This window comes from Nyctibius grandis, chromosome 9 (genome assembly GCF_013368605.1).
Source record: "Nyctibius grandis isolate bNycGra1 chromosome 9, bNycGra1.pri, whole genome shotgun sequence".
NCBI lineage: Eukaryota > Metazoa > Chordata > Aves > Nyctibiiformes > Nyctibiidae > Nyctibius > Nyctibius grandis.
In genome coordinates this window covers 41,993,554-42,011,579 of record NC_090666.1, presented here as the reverse complement: position 1 = coordinate 42,011,579, position 18,026 = coordinate 41,993,554, and the positions used below count along the sequence as shown (strand labels likewise).

Below are 18,026 nucleotides of genomic sequence, written 5' to 3'. Positions count from 1 at the left end.
CACCTGAACTTTTTGTCTACATGAGAAACAGGACTTTGATTCCCAAACTATATCTACAGACAAACAGCTTAAAAGCAGACCTAACAGAAGACATACATTTTTAATGAATAATTTTATCATACCACTACAGAGATGATTCCTATTCCTCTTATTTATATTTCTGGGTGGTCATACAAATGACTATGTGTTTAAGTATCTCTAATGCCTCCTTGCAAAAGGACAGCACCCACTCTAGAGATACTTCCCTTCCCTCCTCACCTGTCCCAGGATGTATCAAGTTTTATTAGTTCATTTATTTGTTTGTAAGTGAATTTTCCATCACGTTTTTCCTCATCAACATTTCCAGTTAAAGCATTTCATTCCTTCAGCAGTCCAACACAATGTCTTACTGCTTTAATAAATTCATACAGGGCAGAGAAATTATAAAAAAAACTTCATTTTGGAAATCATTTATTCAGTTTTGATTGTTATAAATGGGAGTAGGAAACAGAACAAAGAACATTTTACATACAATGACCTTTTATGTTCTGTTAAACCTATTCTTGACTATTTTATGCAAAGCAGCTTCAGGAACAGCAGCCTTTCAAAGGTTAACAGTTTATCACCAGTTTTAGGCAGGTATTGTATAAATTAGACTGGATTCTGATCAAGCATTACTGCTTCAGATTACGACTGAACAAAGCCAAAGCAGCAGATTTCACATGTACAGATTAAATCATGGCCAAAACATCACACACAGCGTCAGAAACCAGCAGTGTCTTACAGAGAAAAGTCAAGTGGCCTCGACGTTTACATCCATTTCAGATATATTTCGTCAGGCTCTGCAGTAACTGCTCAACTGCTGAACAAACAGAAAAGATCTGATGCTCAAATATGCATATTGGGCAATATTTTTAGTTCCTTTTTATGATTTTGGGTCAATCCCTTCAAGTGCTTAGGTAGTATGTGTAGCACATAGAGACCATTGATATCTTACAGTCAGCACTTCTGCATCTACAAGTCGTCTAATTTTCAACCAGCTCTGGAAGACAGACACAGAAAACCCCCAATATTCAAATATTTTCTTACATCTGTTTTTTGGCTGGTATTTAGTACCATATGGTGCAAAGTTGATGCAGTCAACCATAACTGAGGTAATATGAGTGAGACCATCCATCATAGACAACATCTGAGGAGGAGACAGAAGTCATCAGCACCCCAAAAGAACAACAGTGACAGGAAAAAAAACCAGGTTGGCCATTCAGGACAGCAACACAAACAGCTTTTAAATTTAAAAGTGGATTCAATTTGTCTTAAAATACACACATTTACACAAGCTGAAGCTTTCCCACCCTATACAAGTAAGTCATAAGCATATATATATCTAAAGAAGCAGAACAGTAAGAGGCAGCTGTAAGAAGGTGCTAGATTTAAGATACATCAAAACTATTAAAGTTCAAGGTACCAGCTGTCTGGCAAAACATGTTACAAAACACGTCAGTGTGTGCTTAAGTGCAGTTACTGCACAAAGCCTGACTTTCAGAAAAGTCCCTCTATGCATAACAATAAGGTTGTCACTAAATTCAGGAAGCACAATCCATTTCTAATATACAAAGAGATGGATCAAGCTTTTTTCTTTTATCCAATTCATCACAAATTATTCCAAATAAAAAACATTGCTTTTAAAAGGAACATTGATATTGTAGGCCAAAAAAAGTTTAGTTTCAATATAGATTACATACCCTAAATGGTTTAATTTTTTCTTGTTTAATAATAATTTTTTTAAATTGAAATTTCTCATCAGGATACAGCAGCATCCAAAGGAAGTTATAATGATGTAATCCTCCAAATTGTGTGTTTTCAAATCCCATTTTTCTTTCTCACCTGTTTCTTATATGTTCCTTTCATGGCATTTTTTCAAAAGACAGTCAGCTTTGAAGCACGAAGGATTTTATGTTCCAAAGCTAACATTCACCGACACCTACAGACATTATCTCCCCAAATGATGTGGGCTTGCAAACAGGCAAGACAGATAACATAAAGGCTTCAAGTTTTCTCTTGTATAAAGTTTTAGAAGTCTTTAAATTGTAGTGGACAAGGTTGAGGGTACCAGGAATATAGCAAGTGATGCCCTCTGAATGCTACAGTGCTACCCTACCCTCCTTCCTCATCAAAATGCTTTTGTGGTATTTGTTAATTCAGCCTGAAGTTACTTTATATATAGACACATTTCAACTGGACAAATCATATTTACCGTGATTATGACATTCACTAAACCAGTATTACACAGTTAGAAGACAAATCCAAAGACTGCTTAACTGTTATTTTAATATTTAAACTATAATTATTTTTACTCTCTTATTTCAAACCATTTCTAGATCAACTCCAACTCCTGTTAGTAAAAAGAGTTTTGTTATGGCTTTATCTAAGCCTCATCCAAAACACTTTAAGCTACAAAGTACTACATTAGAGTTTACAATAGGTTCTTACATCTAATTTTAAATGTATCTGCTACAGTATTTATATAGTTCAATATCACTGGTTTATACTCACGACTGGAGTTTCACCTTCTAGCCCAGATATTATTTTGGCACAAAGTTCTTCACAGCATAGGTTTTCTTCTGCTGTAGCAACTAAAGCAGCACAGCGAGCAAATGCTCTGTACAGGTCTGACCAAGTGCGCAACAAGGATTTCAGAGTTGGCTTTAACAACAGAAAGAAAAAGTTTGTAAATATCAATGCATAGAGATAAAAACTTGTCTTTCAGTTTTCTTCTTCTGTCAAAACCTATGTAAGTCAAGAATTCCAACCCTGGAGCAGTGGTCCAATGTATACACATATTGGTAACAAACTGCTCTGAGATTATCAGATGGTACTTCACAGTTTTTATAAAACCCACACGGTTTCTAATGAAATTTATGCATTCACTGTTACCTGTGGGAATTCCTCAATGGGGAGGATGTGTGTTACTGGTAGTAACAATGCACTATAAACAGCATTGAAGTTGTGTTCCAGTGCATCACCCTGATTTACTTCGTTAGTCTGCAATGAGAAAACAATTTTCTAGTTAAGGAAGCTGCAGAATTTAAATGACAAATAAGGCTGTTCTAAATACATTTATCTTGGACATAAAACCTGTGCAAGCTAAATTGCCCGTGGCATTTTGAAATAAGCTATTCTCATTTCTTTCAAGAGTTCAAGTTGATCCTACTGTTTAGAGATAAAAAGAACTATTTCTAAATTCCAAAATAATTTAATTCCATGAATAAAAAATATCAGTTAGAAAATGTCTTGTGTATTTTTTACTTAATTCAGTTGCAGTAAGTGATGACAGCAACCTACTTAAAGCACCTAAAACCTTCATAAATTCTAAGATTTTCAGGTCAAGTGACTACACGAGGATTAGTTCAGGAACTTCTACCCTGCAGAACCTGTTGAGTACTAGAGTTTATATGGCTCTCATTAGGACTTCCAATCAAGAAGTCTAACATTAGGTAAGAAACACTGTTCTAATTACGTCCTAGACGTCACAACCTGGTATTTATTGTATTTCACATGAAGCAAAGAAGCCTCTTAGTGTGTAAAAGTTAAAAGGTCTTGAAGGGCAAGTTTCCATCCTTTGTAGCAGCAAGACCACGCTGAGGAGTGAAGGCTTGAAACACATCTATAAACATGTTTATCATCTTAAAAAGGGAGAAAACCATTCCCAACACTATACTGGACACTGTACTCAAGAGTGAGCATTCTTACTGACTGGAATCACTTTATACCACCTTGGATTGCTACTCCACTACCACCCTTCATCCTACCTCACTGCAAATGCTCATACTCCATGTTGAGCTGCACAAAAATGCTGCACACATTCCAGTTTCATAAACACTACCAAGGCCTATGTAATTTTACTATCACTTCAAGACATGTAATTCCTAAAAATAAAGATAAAAGATCAGCACAAAGTTTTCCTGTGGTTTTTCTTGAGGGGTGGGAATGGGTAAGAGAACAAAAAGCCACTCTACCCGATTAATCCATTCGGTTAGTGGATTAACAACAATACTCCACATTCTCCAGAGATGCTCCTTGTTTTCCACTTGCTTTGCACTCTGATTAATAACGCCCATCACAGATTCACTGAAAGCCAGTGGAGATGTAGGCCCAGACAAAACATAACCCACAAGCGTTTCTAGAATTACAAAGAATCTAGGGAAGAAAATTGAATAGGTAAGACACTTTTTTCAGCTGAAGTTAGCAAAAATCTTCTATAAAATCTTCAACTATGAGAAGCTTGTTATAAACAACCACCACCACGTACCTCTCGTCTGTTACGCAGCATTCCAAGAGGTTATGATGGAAAGGCAGCTGAATTAAGAACAAAGCTGGTGTTCCCTTGTAAGAGAGATTTAAGAGGTCAAAACAACATAAACATTGATCAAATGAAACTGTTGCCTCACTTATATGTGTATCTATACATTATATTTAACTCTAAGCCAGAAATTCACAATTATTATTGACAATTTTTGACAACTTTTATCACTTCAAAATAAAAATGAGAGGGAAAGTTGGAAACTTAAGCTGCAGCTAGATCCTGGTGCTTCAGCAGAATACCAATTATACTGCAGTTGAAGCAAAACACTCTTCTGTTTAAAAGGCTGGGAGTTTTGTAGGACTTAAGTCACTACTGCCTTGAAATGACACACAACAGAGTAAGGCAGGTGTACACAGTGCAATCAATGCACATTATGATACCTGGAATAAGGTGGAGCAACCTCAGATTTGCTCATTTCAAGGTTGCAGCAAGACTCCTTTTGGACACCCTCTGTTAAAATCCATCACGAGTATTTCAGGTTTGCAAATGTTAAAGCATTTAACAAAATGCATTTAATACCCACCAATTAAAGCTTCAACCATCTTAATAAAGTTCTGACTCTTGTATCTAAGTCAGGAAAAGCCTCCAAATGTAAATAAAACACTCAGGAAAAATGCTGAGAGGAATTTTGAGAGTTGAGCTCTTAAGCCAACTCTGGTAGACAGAATTTTATCCTACTCACTTGAGGTGAAGCATTTGCTTCCTCTGCTACACTTTGGTCTTCTCTCAGAGATATCTGTCTGCTTTCAAAAGCCTCCACATGAATTCTATGCACTCCCTGGCTAGCAACATAAACGTTTAGCTACTTTCACAGGCTAGGCAGCTCTATCTCCACTGCTGCAAAATAAACAAGTTACTCCATCTGCTGGTGATGTAGGAAAAGAGCTGATCGTCATCCAATTTCAAGTCTCCAAACATCCCACTTCCTACCTCTCTTTGAAGCACTTTTCTCTATTATAGACTCTAGAACATTTCCCCAAAACATCAGTTTTCAGTATATAACCAGTCCTACACAGTTTGACGATGCAGTCTCCTCATAAAATACCTGCAACCTGTATTTTAAGTCATGACCTAAACATGAGAAATCCTCTTTCATTATTACAGTACTGTCAGCATATCCTTTTTTAGCTACAGATAGTTAAATTACTCATCAGAAGTGAGGGCTGGAAACAAAGTGTGCATTCTGGAACAGGGAATGATACGGTTTCCTTAAAGATCTGGGTCTAATGACTTACAAAGTGCTCTGTACATTTGTGCAAATATGACACCCTAATACGTGTCAGCATAAAGACAGACAAAGTCCTGGAGTGAAGTCAGACTTACATTTAAAAGATCCATATCAGCAACCTGATAAGCTGGTGATCCCAATACTTTTGGAGGCAATTCCTTAACAGTAATATCAATGAGGGACTAAGCAGGGGAAAAGAAGAAAACATATGTGAGTATTTTTTTCCCTGAGGGCTCGAATATTTTCAGTAACACCACAAATAAAAGCAATATTGTAACAGTTGCTTCCCCTTAATAAAAAGAAAAAAATCCATTGTGAAAGCAACTCCCTTGAAGCAGAAGGTTCTGGTAGGAGAACCACGTACCCAATTCTGAGAACACCACTGATAAATTTGAAAAGCACTTTTAAAGGAAGAAACCCTTGAGCAGCACTATGCCATCTCATGAGAACTGCATAATTCACAGCTTACACCAAAAGTTGTCTCTTTTAAAGAGACCATTCTGATAAGTTAGATGCAAAAGACTGCTACCAGTCAGAATCCAGACCAGCGAAAAGAAATGAGATTTAAAAACCCAACAAACCCAGCCAACCTACCAGTATTTTCTGCACAGGAAGAGAATTTGACCTAACAGTGTTTTTTAAGGCCTGGAGCAACATAGTCAGTACTTCTGATCCTTGCTTTTCCTTCTTATTGCCTGGAATAAAGCACATTTATAGTTAGAGCAGAACAAAGCAATGGTCACTCTGACCATCATTTAAAACTTAAATATAATGTAAGGTCAAAAAAATTCTATGCATAAACATATACCAAATAGATATAGATACTGAGTCTCTGTTCTGAAGAACAATGTAGTTGAAACTGAAAAGTTTAAATGAAAATCCCCTAAGTTTTATTAGTAGAACACTTTTGTATCATTAACAACCTTAACTTTGACATGCTAAAAACAGTTGTGAAATTTGCCATTCATTCAAGCAATGCACTTCATTTCTCTTATGCTTTTCAGTTAGAGCTTTCAATGTAAAAGACTTCATTATTAAGAACATTCTGGACTTTCAAAGCCTTTAGATAGTAACGAACACTTTTTTAAAATAGGAAACAACTTTTGTTGCTTCAAAAACAACTACTGATGATGCCTAAAACCAAGCTTTACCAGCAGTGAAGCAAATACTTCCAGTATTTAAAAAAAATAGTCTTTAAAAAAGTCTAGTCTTAAAAAAGCCCAAACAAACCAACCTCTAACTGGTCAGCAAAGACAAATAAAAAGATACACTTTTACCTGATTCAATAGCTGTTTTTACATATCCATTTATGTCCTTCCATATAACGTTCAGCATACAATCTACAAGATAGCATAATATTTTTATTCAGTTTTTAATAAAAACTTTAAACAAAACTGCAGTTAAAATACAAACTATGTTAAATAACAGACTCTGGCATAAGCCAAAACTGACATAAGCTTTCAAACCAAGTCAGACCAGTTCTATTTAATATCCACACTGGAATATCACAGAAAGTGGTTACTTTTCATTAGGTTTCCCTCCTCCACTTTATTTTCCAGAAAAGAAATCAAATTTCACCACTAAATTCTTACCAGGAACTTCTTTTCCAATTGCAATAAAGCCATCCTGAACTGCATTTATGAGTGTGCTGGCATGCTTACAAAAAAAAGAAGGGCTACTGATCAGTGGGTGCTGGAGAGGCTCTAGGAGAACAAAAAAACATGTTCTGTAAATCTGTTAATTTGCAGTCTACTAGTAAGATAAGCCTTAAAAAAATTAATCAAGTATATATGTGTACTTATGGCATTTAACATAAAAACAACTTCTAATACTAAGATGACAACTAGCAGTTTTAAATGTTTAAAGCATTTCATGCTAACAGACATCTTTAAATCCAACACTGTTGGTAATTTCAGATTATGCCAAAATTTTTCAAAATAATATAACTCATATACCTAAACTAAGTACAAGTTTGTTTTGCTTAGCAAAATCTAGAACTCCTGGTCCCATCAAGAAGTGAAGCAGCATTTCAATTCCCAAAAGCTGAATGGAAGGAATCACCACCACTCCTGCTGTACTAGAATTCAAGTTCATCCTCGGTGTGACCGGACTTGCGAACGGGTGAGGACCTAAGTGAGGGGAGAAAAGTCACATTGCCTCATATTTCACCTGCAATCAAGTGAAAGATCCAACAGACCAAAACCCCGAAGTTAACATGAAAAGAACAAATTATAGAATAGCATTGGCTAGAAGGGACCTCCAACAGCCAGATACCTACCACGCACTCCTATTAAGCAGGGTTTAACATCACAGTTATAACCATGTATTGTGAAAGCACAAGTATCTTCCAAAGACTACAAAGTCTCACATGCCAAACTATTTTGGCAACAGAAGTGTCCATGGAAGTTGTGGTTATAGAGAAAACAGAAACTTTTACACCCAACACAAGTTTAAGAGGTCTCATGCGCAAAGCATTCTGACCAACCTCAGTTATGACCTCACAGAAATAATGAGCTTTTTTTTTTAAAAAAAAGGGAACAAAGGAAGATCTACACATCTAGGACACTTCCACAATGTACCTGAGGCTTCTAATTACAGCAGTGTAGAATTACACAAGCTGTGAATGCCAGGCTTTCCATAGAGAGAAGACAGAGAGGCATTCAGATGTAAAGCTCAAGTAGGTGTGATTTCACATGTATTTACAGTACCAAAATTATTGATGTATTATTCATAGAATCATATTCAGGCCAAAACTAAAAATGCCATAGAAATGAGAATGGCATATATTAAACAGCACATATATGAATACATGAAAAAATAAGTTTCAAACCAAAGCTCCCTTGCAAAAGAGAACACAACTCAGGACATCAGCACTGGTCTCGACACAGTTTGATTAGCACAACTTTGTACACTTGAAATACTGACTACAACAGCTTAATTTTAGCCAACGTAAATCACTACCTCTGAGCTCTCCAAGGAACATGCAGAAAAATTACTGTTTTCAATAATAATATATTGCAAATGAAAAAGCACAAACATGCTAAATAGGACAGATTACTTGCTGCATCTAGAATATAGATGGAAACGGGCTTGTACTTTAATACCTGATTTCTGTGCAGGGGTTGCTGAGGCTAAACTTTGGTTGGCTGGTACACGTAAGGGAGTTCCTTGAAATGCAGCAGAAGAATCTAGACTTAAAGTGCTTTGGATTAACGGCACACAAACCTGCAAAGATATCAAACCTCAGTGAAAACAGCTACGACACATACAAGCCGTAAGCCACAAAGAACCCGACTTTTCAAATATCACAGACTGGACTGTTGTTCACAGCATCAGTGTTTCTGGGTACTTATAACAATATTTTTAAGATGTTGTATGAAATATGCATACTGATACATGAATCAGAAATGGCTAAACAAAGGTTAAAGAGAAACTCATGTTAGAATGATCCAACTGTACCATATCTAAAAAGGTAGATTTTTTTTTCTTTACTCCTGAAGTTTAATTTAATGAAATTCAGAAGCCTAAGAGAAACATTATGTTCATTCCAGTTATAATGTGACTACTAATGAAACACCTGCATCATTTTCCTCTCCATGCATCTTTCTGAATATTCTGTGATCTTTTCAGGATATTTTCCTATGACAGACTTCACAAAGCATACACTTGCACAATGAAAGGACAAAGCAGTCCTCCTATAACATACTCATGTTTACTATTGTTGTGCAACCACTGGAGATTTTTGCTGAGATAATTACATGACATGCAAATATGCTCTCAAATCTTTTGGAACTTCAAGAAGATTGCACACATAGTCCCAAGTGCTCCTGCTATATATAACACACGCATAGCACATACACAAGTCAGATTTGGTTCCTTGAGACAGTTTTATTTTAGCAATAAACTCCAGAAGGACAAAGCAGGTACAGAATAAGTTACAGTAACAACGAGGGGACTTAGCTTCACACGCCCAACATAGGCTAGCTGGTTTCAGTTGTGTTACCTGTTCAAAGTTTGCAGGCAGCTGAGGTCCCAGCCTCATGAGTAAATACCACCAGACCTCCAGTTTTGTCAGTGCCAAAGCCTCTGTTCTCACATGGATCGAGCTCAGCGGCTGCATTAGCAATTTCAGTCTTTTAGCACTGCACAATATATCTTTAAGAACAAAAAAAGCGTATTTTTAAGCAACACAATTAAATGATTAAATCACAGAACAACAAAAAGAGGAATTTTTTTAAACCATTAGGTTTTTTTTTCCTAATCTATTTTAGCTTAAAATTCAATTAATGACAATTTGCAAAACTAAAATACACAGTAAATGCACCAACCTTCCAGACTATTTTACTGCTCTACTTGTTGGCTAGAACAACCCTGGAAATGGCAAGTATTTCTTTCCAATACCAAGACTGAAATGAAATCTACTGAATACCAACATAAACAGAAGACAAAAACTTTTAGCCAGCTCAGCAGCATCAGAACCTGTCCACCTGCAATCCACACGAAGCTGCTGACTGAGACTGCTTCTGCAGCGTGCAATCCTTATTAGCCATACCGGAACACACGCAACGAATGTCAACTGTGCCATGGATTTTATCTTCTGAGAGAACCAAATCCTTTGTTCATTAATTTATGGGAAATAAGGATCAAGAATAAATGACCAGATAAGCAACAAATTAAAATGACAATTTAAGTTATATTCAGCTAAACTAAGAAATGCCCACATTTAGCTTTCTCTTCAGGACACACAGGAGAAGCACCGTCAAGGTAAAAAATAATTATCATGTGTTTCGACACAGACTAGATTTATAACTGAGATGTAAACAAGTCTTTTAACTTTAAAGCAACTTTTTTTAACAGCTCTAGAATGCTGAAGCATTGCTCTTCTCCAATTAATCCACCCAGTCAATAGAGAATGTTTTATTCTCTATTTCATTGCTGTTTGGATCAATTACAGTATTGCAAAACAAAGGTTTGTTAATTTTATTCCATTCATTTCTCCTAGCAGAAAAAATAAGATAGAACTACTGATCAGTCTGTCACTTTTCCTTAAAAAAAAAAGCTCGAATTTTACTTATGTATATACATAGTATATACCACAGCTATACTACGTGTACATCCAGTGGTATGTACCATAGTATTGACCACTATTAGAATATTCTCTTCCAGTTATGTAAAGTGACAGCAGTCAAAACAATTCAGGTTAACTTTTTTTAATCTACCTGGATTTAGAGCAAAATTATCTATTAGACTCTTCCATGCAATGAAGGCTATTTTCTTTACCACTGGTGAGCCACTACGAAATCCAAGTTCCTCCAGTTGCAGCAATGAGTTGATAAAACTTCCACTACGATGCAGAGTCTGAAGATAAAGAAATGCAGAATTAAGATATTTATGTTGTCCAAAATACCCTCCCTAAAGATTTATGATTGTAAAACTTACTGCTTTTCTGCTTACCTTTCCAAGTAATTTGACAAACAGTGGCCATAATTTTAACACATAAGTCTCATTTTTTGTAGAAAACAATTTCTGAAGTTCTGAAATTAATTTCTGCAGACAGAAAGAAACATAATTTCTACAAGAAATACATTCAAAGTATTCTAAAAACTACATACTCATACCCATGTCTGGAGACACAACCAACCTGGAACTATGCTATTCCTAGATCAGAAGGATTTAATTCTGTATCATACAGCATTTGCTGGTAAATCAGTCACATGTTGCTACCATCTGATCACCTTCTTAGTTGAAGTTTATGGTTGGTTTCAATTATTCTGATAGTGGCAACCAACAAATCAAAATCCACTTCCTTAAATACTTGTAGGCTCTCTAACTCTCAAGTCCAAACACTGTCACCCTAAAAACCACCTTGTTTCTTTGGGTTTTTTTGGAAACATACTTACTTTCAGCAGTGAATAAGGCACAATAAATAAGCCCACAGTTCTGGAAGTGAAGGGGAACATGAAAAGCTTCATCAAAAAGACCAAGGGGGCTGGTGCTGAATAGGGTGGGGAAAATTATGGAGCAAGTTCCCGTGGAAGCCATTTCTAGGCACACAGTAGAACAAGGTCCTTAGGAACAGCCAGCATAGTTTTACCATGGACAAAACCTGCTTCTCCAATCTGACTGACTTCTATGAGGAAATGCCTGGTTTTGCAGATTCAGAGAGTGCAGCAAATGTTCTCCACTCCAGCTTTAGAAAGGCTTTTGAGACTCTCCTCTAGTGTCCTTGGAGCCTGACTGGGGAGCTACAACCTAGTTAGACAGATCACAAGGCGTGTGGCTGGACTGTAAGGCTCAAAGGCTGGTGGAACAAGCTGCCCAGACAGGCTGTAGAATTCCCATCCTTTAACATATTCAAACCTCAACTGGACAAAGCCCTCAGCAACCCAGCCTTAACTTTGAAGCTAGCCCTGTTCTGAGTAGGAAGCTAAGCTAGATGATGTGAGTTACTGCCATACAAAGTTCTGCTGATTCGAGTTCAGTAAGCAAGTTCTCTTTAACAGACAATAAAAGTTTAATGGTATTTATGAGTTAAGCACCTGTCTTGATAGCATTAAAGGTCATTTAAAAATGCCAAGTTATTTTCCTGACCAATGATTCTTGTTAGAAACTTATTTGGCTTTTTACAGTGGTCCTATATTTACATTGCTGTTATATTAAACCTGTTGAACTGCTGTCATCAAGGAGTTGCTGTCAACGCACAGTAGCTTTTTGCTGCCACTATCTAGACTGTAAATAAAATTTAAAAAAACCCCAACCAACCAAAAAACCCCGACTACTATTCCCATCGCCTCTAGAAAACAGGCTCAGCGTTTCCACTCACTGTGGTCATCAGGTGCTCAGTGACAGCTGCCACCTCCTGCTGTTTCTGGAGGAGCAGTGGCATGCCCATCTCCAGGGCGGTGGCACCTCGTAACTGCACTTTGTGAGCTGAGTGGACAACCAGAGGAATGATCAGCTTTGCCCACCTCACAGCCTCTTCTCCCATCTGGGCTGGGGTTTGCTCCATTAAACTAGATACAAAAAAAAGAAATAGAGATGTTACAAATCTCCAGCAGACACACTGCTCAGCCACTCAAAGATAATTGTAGTCTCAGCAATAAATGCTCTAACTCAACATCTGATTTACAGGAAACCATTCTAAAGAATTCTATTTTTTTATTTTTCTAAACAACCGTATTTTGATGGTTCACTTAAAACTACAATGCTCAAGAGTTACTTCAGATAAACCTCTCCAAAAGCAGAACAGACTGGCAATTACAGCTGTCCTTTCTACCCTATCTCAACTTGTTTTTTGGCAAACAAGCTGAATTGGGAGCCTGAAAGGAACATACCATCACTTCCTTATCAGTGACTGTGCTGGTTTTGGCTGGAATCGAGTTGGTTTTCTTCATGGTATGGGCTGTGTTTTGGATTTGTGCCGAAAACAGCATTGATAACACAGGGATGTTTTCGTTACTGCTGAGCAGTGCTTACACAGAGGCAAGGCCTTTTCTGCTTCTCACCTCACCACACCAGCAAGGAGGCTGGGAGGGGACACAGCCAGGACAGCAGACCACAGATGACCAAAATGATATGCCACACCATATGGTGGTGTCATGCTCAGCACAAAGTTGGGGGAAGGAGGAGGAAGGGGGGGACATTTGGAGTGATGGCACTTGTCTTCCCAAGTATCTGCTACCCGTGATGCATCCCTGCTTTCCTGGAGGGGGCTGAACACCTGCCTGCCAACGGGAAGCGGTGTATGAATCCCTTGTTTTGCTTTCCTTGCGTGCACAGCTTTTGCTTTATCTATTACCCTGTCTTTATCTCAACCCACGAGTTTTCTCACTTTTACTCTTCCCATTCTCTCCCCCATCCCACCAGGGAGGAGTGAGCAAGAGGCTGTGTGGGGCTTAGTTGCCAGTTGGGGTTAAATCACAACAGTGACCAAGTACAGAGTTTGCATAGTCACAATCCCTTGTGTGTTCTCAGCAGCCCAGACCAGTTCCAACAGGTAACATGTGCTGAAAACAACCTATGCCTGCTCTTGAAAAACAACTCAAACCCTGAAGCAGCACAGGTTTGCACAGCCTGAGACCCAGTATCTGTTTAAAGATTATTTTCAGATACAACTCTTGCTCTTAAGGATAACTACATGCTTTTTAATAAACATATAATTTTTTAAAATATATATACACACATATAAAATAACTAAAGGAAACCATTTAATAAAATGCATAATTTTCCAGAAAAAATTGTCTACTGAACCTCAGATTTGCAAAAGAGGAATTAGTGCACAACTAGCCAAATAAGAAGTGGCTAAATACTAAGTAAATTATTATATCCAACTTCTGTGCTACAGAAAATGGATGCACTAGAATGGAGATAAAATAAGCAAATGATTACTGCTTCAACTATTTCACTTTAAAATGGATTTGCAGTTCAAACCAGATGCAAAAAGTTCAGAGAATACTTAAGTAATAGCAAAGATATATGCTCAACATATTTAAGAATAAAGAAATTAAGTTTATACTAAGTAAAGATAAAATTTGACTATTCCAGCACTGCTGACCAAAACAACGCATTCTTGGTATTGGTCCTGAAAAGTCGTTATGAGAAACACTGCAGTAAAATTTGTAAAGCAACAAGGAGACTTTTTAACTAAAACCCCATATAATGCCTGAGAATTTCTCAGCCAGACAGGTGCTGAAAACAGAAGCTAGAATGTAAAAACATAACTTGTGACTTTGGAATTAATTTCCAATAAGCCATTAAAAATGAAAGCAATTAAAGTTTATCTGAATACGGACTAATTTCTGTGTCAGAATCAATTGTCATGTTATCATTAATGCAATATTTTGCAAATGAAGCGGTTCAGTAGAATCACTGGCAGAGACAAACACAGCAGTTCACACAATTTCACTCTGTTCTACTGACTGCAATACAAAACGCCGTGGGAAAACAGTCTTGAACATATTGAACAATTCAAAGCGCATTCAAAAATGTTTTCTTTAGAGTACTTAGTGCCACTAAGATTTTGTTTCAATAGTTTTCCATAAAAACTCAGCACCTATTTTAAAAATTTAACATTGCAGTGTCCATACCGTATAATAACATTTAGTGCTTCATATTCAACCACCATAGACTGTACATCCCCTTTAGTAAGTATTGTTTCCAGGGTAGAAATAATACTGGACACCTGAGGAAATAAGAACATTAGAGTGAGCACCTGAACACAAATAGTTCCCCAAGGAGCTGGAATTCTGAAATTTTGTTTCCCAGGACCGTGCCCTGTGTTTGGATTATGCTAGGTCTAGTTCTAAGGTTAGAGCTCTGACCAAACTGGAGTATTCACAACACTTCTCCCCTATGCTGCTTCACTGGTATAGAATCACAGAATCACACAGAATCAACCAGGTTGGAAGAGCCCTCTGGGATCATTGAGTCCAACCATTGCCCTGACACCACCATGGCAACTAGACCAGGGCACTAAGTGCCATGTCCAGGCTTTTTTTAAACCCCTCCAGAGATGGTGACTCCACCACCTCCCTGGGCAGCCCCTTCCAATGGCTAATGACCCCTTTTGAGAAGAAATTCTTCCTAATGTCCAACCTGACCCTCCCCTGGCCAAGCTTGAGGCTGTGTCCTCTTGTCCTATCGCTGGCTGCCTGGGAGAAGAGGCCGACTCCCACTCCGCTACACCCTCCCTTCAGGTAGTTGTAGACTGCACTAAGGTCACCTCTGAGCCATCGTCTTCTCCAGGCTAAACACCCCCAGCTCCCTCAGCAGTTCCTCGTAGGTCAGACCCTCCAGACCCTTCAACAGCTTGGTCGCCCTCCTCTGGACTCACTGGTATCTAACAGAATTGCTCACATTGCAGCTTCTCCCTCAAGAGAAGTAATTTCTTGGCTCTTTTCCCTCTGCAGCTGCCCTTACAATTTTTCAAGAACTTAGGCCCTACACTTGGCTGTCAAATTTGATGGAAAATGACCTTCAGATTCAAAAGCCACTGAGCGGAGAGTGACCAAGAGATCGCACAAGCCTCCTCTCCCCAGGAACTCAGGCCACCCCAAAAAAAAAAAAAAAGTGAAGAAACTTACCTCTTTTTTAACAATTTCAGGAGGAAACGTCTGCTTAGAGATCACCCAAAGTGCCCGAGTGCGAGTGTTTTTGTCTGAAGTTTTTACAGCAACGCTGTTCACCATTGACAGCAAGTCTTGTATCTCCGTTGCTGAAAGCAGAACGCACAACACTCAAATTCTGGTCATGAAATTCTAATCAGCTTCTTAGCAAGTTTCAGGTCATTCTGCTCAGTTAACACTGCTAAAGGTCCATTCAACCAGAAGTCTCAATGGACATGATTTAAGGTCTTAAACATTACTGTTTGGCAATTTTGGGGAGTTTCTCTCAAAATCAACTAGGAAAAAAGCTCAGAATACCAATATACAAATATTATTAGTTTCTATTATCTTTATAAGAAACCACAAAACCAGAAAGCTAGAAGAATTTTACATAAAAACACTAGAGCTAAAGATTAAATATTTAATTATTCAAAACTTCTTGGATTTCAAGTGAATTTAGCAGAACTTTGGTCAATTCCACTGCTATACTGACACACACAAATTCATTCTAGGGTCTACAAGAGGCTTTATTATTAAAGAGGGCAGTACAGCTGTAACTGAGGTAACAGTGGGCTCACCACACAAAAAAGAATAAGGCTAACATAGGACATAGATGCAACTAGGAAGACAGATGGAGAAATCATGTACTCCTTTAAAATTCAAAACTAATGAAGCCTGGTTTCTTACAAAGTTGGGCTTTGTGGGTAAATGATCTCACTGTCTCAGAGATAAGCTCACATACACTCCTTCCCTCAATCAAGAGTACATATGCTTTTTGTCCTCTTCTCCTTAACTCTCCACTGTTTTCAGGACCTAATTATTTCTGGAACCTGACATTCTCTAACAAAATTGACTGTAATTTATCAACCAGTTAAAAAAAAGTTGTGGGAGAAAGGAAAGGAACCACATATACATTACTAGAGATGCCTCATTCTCACAGGAAATTGGGCTAAAGTTTGAGTAACAGGAAAGCAGGACATTGAAAAATTAGTAGAACTGAGAGAAAGCATCAATTTCAGTGAACAGCACGGCAGAATCACACAGAAAAATGCTCTCTGCACATCCACACGTATCATTTCGCTCAGTCTTGCCAGAGGTAAGTTTCTCTCTAATAAAGGTCATTCCAGAACGTCTGTCCAAAAGTATTTAACACTTCTCAGAAGGAAAAGAAAGAATAATTGACAGTACGCCATTTGTTATTACCATTTCAAGAGTCACAGAATCACAGAATCACAGAATGTTAGGGATTGGAAGGGACCTTGAAAGATCATCTAGTCCAATCCCTCTAGACTCCCGCACCACGCAACAGCCAAATCACAATTAATTAATTTCCTTCTGTGCCCATGAAAGGCAAGCTGAGCTTAACCCCCTTCCACCACCGCTGAACGTGAGACACCCACACACAGGCAGCTGACACTGAGCAGCTTCTGATCACGTTATTGCCACTGGATAAGCCTGACCCGTGGAATGTGCAGCAGGTACCTCCCAAGGACCCGCCAACTCTCCCCTATTAACAAAATCCAGTGTTTTTACCTTGATGCACAGCCTCAAGTTCTCACAGCAAGACCTTTTGTTAAAGGGATTTAGCACTTTCTAGGAACGTAGACCATAAGATTTTGGATGATTTTAAATCAGTTTAATTTGAAATATTTAACAGTACAATATTTGGGGTTGGACTAGATGACCTTTAAAGGTCCCCTCCAACCCAAACCATTCTATGATTTCATGTAACAACCAGGAATCACCAGTTAAAGGCTGGAAAACACTGAAAAGCACTACTACACATACCCCAATTCTACTAAACAAAAAAATGTTTTTCATTCTTTTTCCACCTGGACATCTTTTTGGATTCCTAATTCCACAAAATCAATTATAGTACCTAACAGCTACCAAAGTGTTTAACGAAACTATAAGTTAAAAGAGTATTAGCATAACAGCATTAAAAAAGTACATTTTTTTTTTTGTACAAGATGGAATTAGTGAACTGATCACACTGCTCACACAAGGGACAAAACCACTGAACCACTTGGAAACCATAAACTTAGTCAAAATTAAAGTATATGCTAACAAAAAAATAAAGAACTCCAATATATATATACACACACACACACACACACTCAGCATCCACACCAAAGTTTGTTTGCTTACCAGGTAATTCAGATGTAATCTTTGAATTAAAAACGCAGAATCCTAGTGCCTGTAACGCTGCATTACTTAGCTCTGAGTTTTGACTCAAAATGTGTGCCTGAAAAAAAAGCACATACACAAGGTCTTAGTTTACAGAAATAGCTGTGAAGTACTGTCTTAATACCTAACACTGCCTGAACACATCCAATTTTATTTTTTCTGTAGT

The 18,026-nt window shown here is 37.8% G+C and overlaps 1 protein-coding gene across 4 annotated transcripts in view; it reads right to left on the bottom strand.

The window, feature by feature from the left end:
* RIF1 (replication timing regulatory factor 1) overlaps positions 1 to 18,026 on the bottom strand; it is a 33,063-nt gene that overhangs the window by 13,194 nt on the left and 1,843 nt on the right. For all 4 annotated transcript variants that reach the window (XM_068407624.1, XM_068407620.1, XM_068407622.1 and 1 more), the window contains exons 3-20: positions 17,822 to 17,918; positions 15,653 to 15,783; positions 14,657 to 14,751; positions 12,394 to 12,583; positions 11,025 to 11,117; positions 10,790 to 10,928; positions 9,574 to 9,725; positions 8,675 to 8,795; positions 7,526 to 7,699; positions 7,163 to 7,273; positions 6,848 to 6,910; positions 6,165 to 6,265; positions 5,666 to 5,752; positions 4,289 to 4,362; positions 3,996 to 4,176; positions 2,914 to 3,021; positions 2,533 to 2,682; positions 1,069 to 1,168 (exon numbers count right to left, since the gene is read on the bottom strand). In XM_068407624.1, the coding sequence (XP_068263725.1) occupies positions 1,069 to 1,168; positions 2,533 to 2,682; positions 2,914 to 3,021; positions 3,996 to 4,176; positions 4,289 to 4,362; positions 5,666 to 5,752; positions 6,165 to 6,265; positions 6,848 to 6,910; positions 7,163 to 7,273; positions 7,526 to 7,699; positions 8,675 to 8,795; positions 9,574 to 9,725; positions 10,790 to 10,928; positions 11,025 to 11,117; positions 12,394 to 12,583; positions 14,657 to 14,751; positions 15,653 to 15,783; positions 17,822 to 17,918 (2,167 nt within the window). The remainder of the gene's footprint in view (positions 1 to 1,068; positions 1,169 to 2,532; positions 2,683 to 2,913; positions 3,022 to 3,995; positions 4,177 to 4,288; positions 4,363 to 5,665; positions 5,753 to 6,164; positions 6,266 to 6,847; positions 6,911 to 7,162; positions 7,274 to 7,525; positions 7,700 to 8,674; positions 8,796 to 9,573; positions 9,726 to 10,789; positions 10,929 to 11,024; positions 11,118 to 12,393; positions 12,584 to 14,656; positions 14,752 to 15,652; positions 15,784 to 17,821; positions 17,919 to 18,026) is intronic.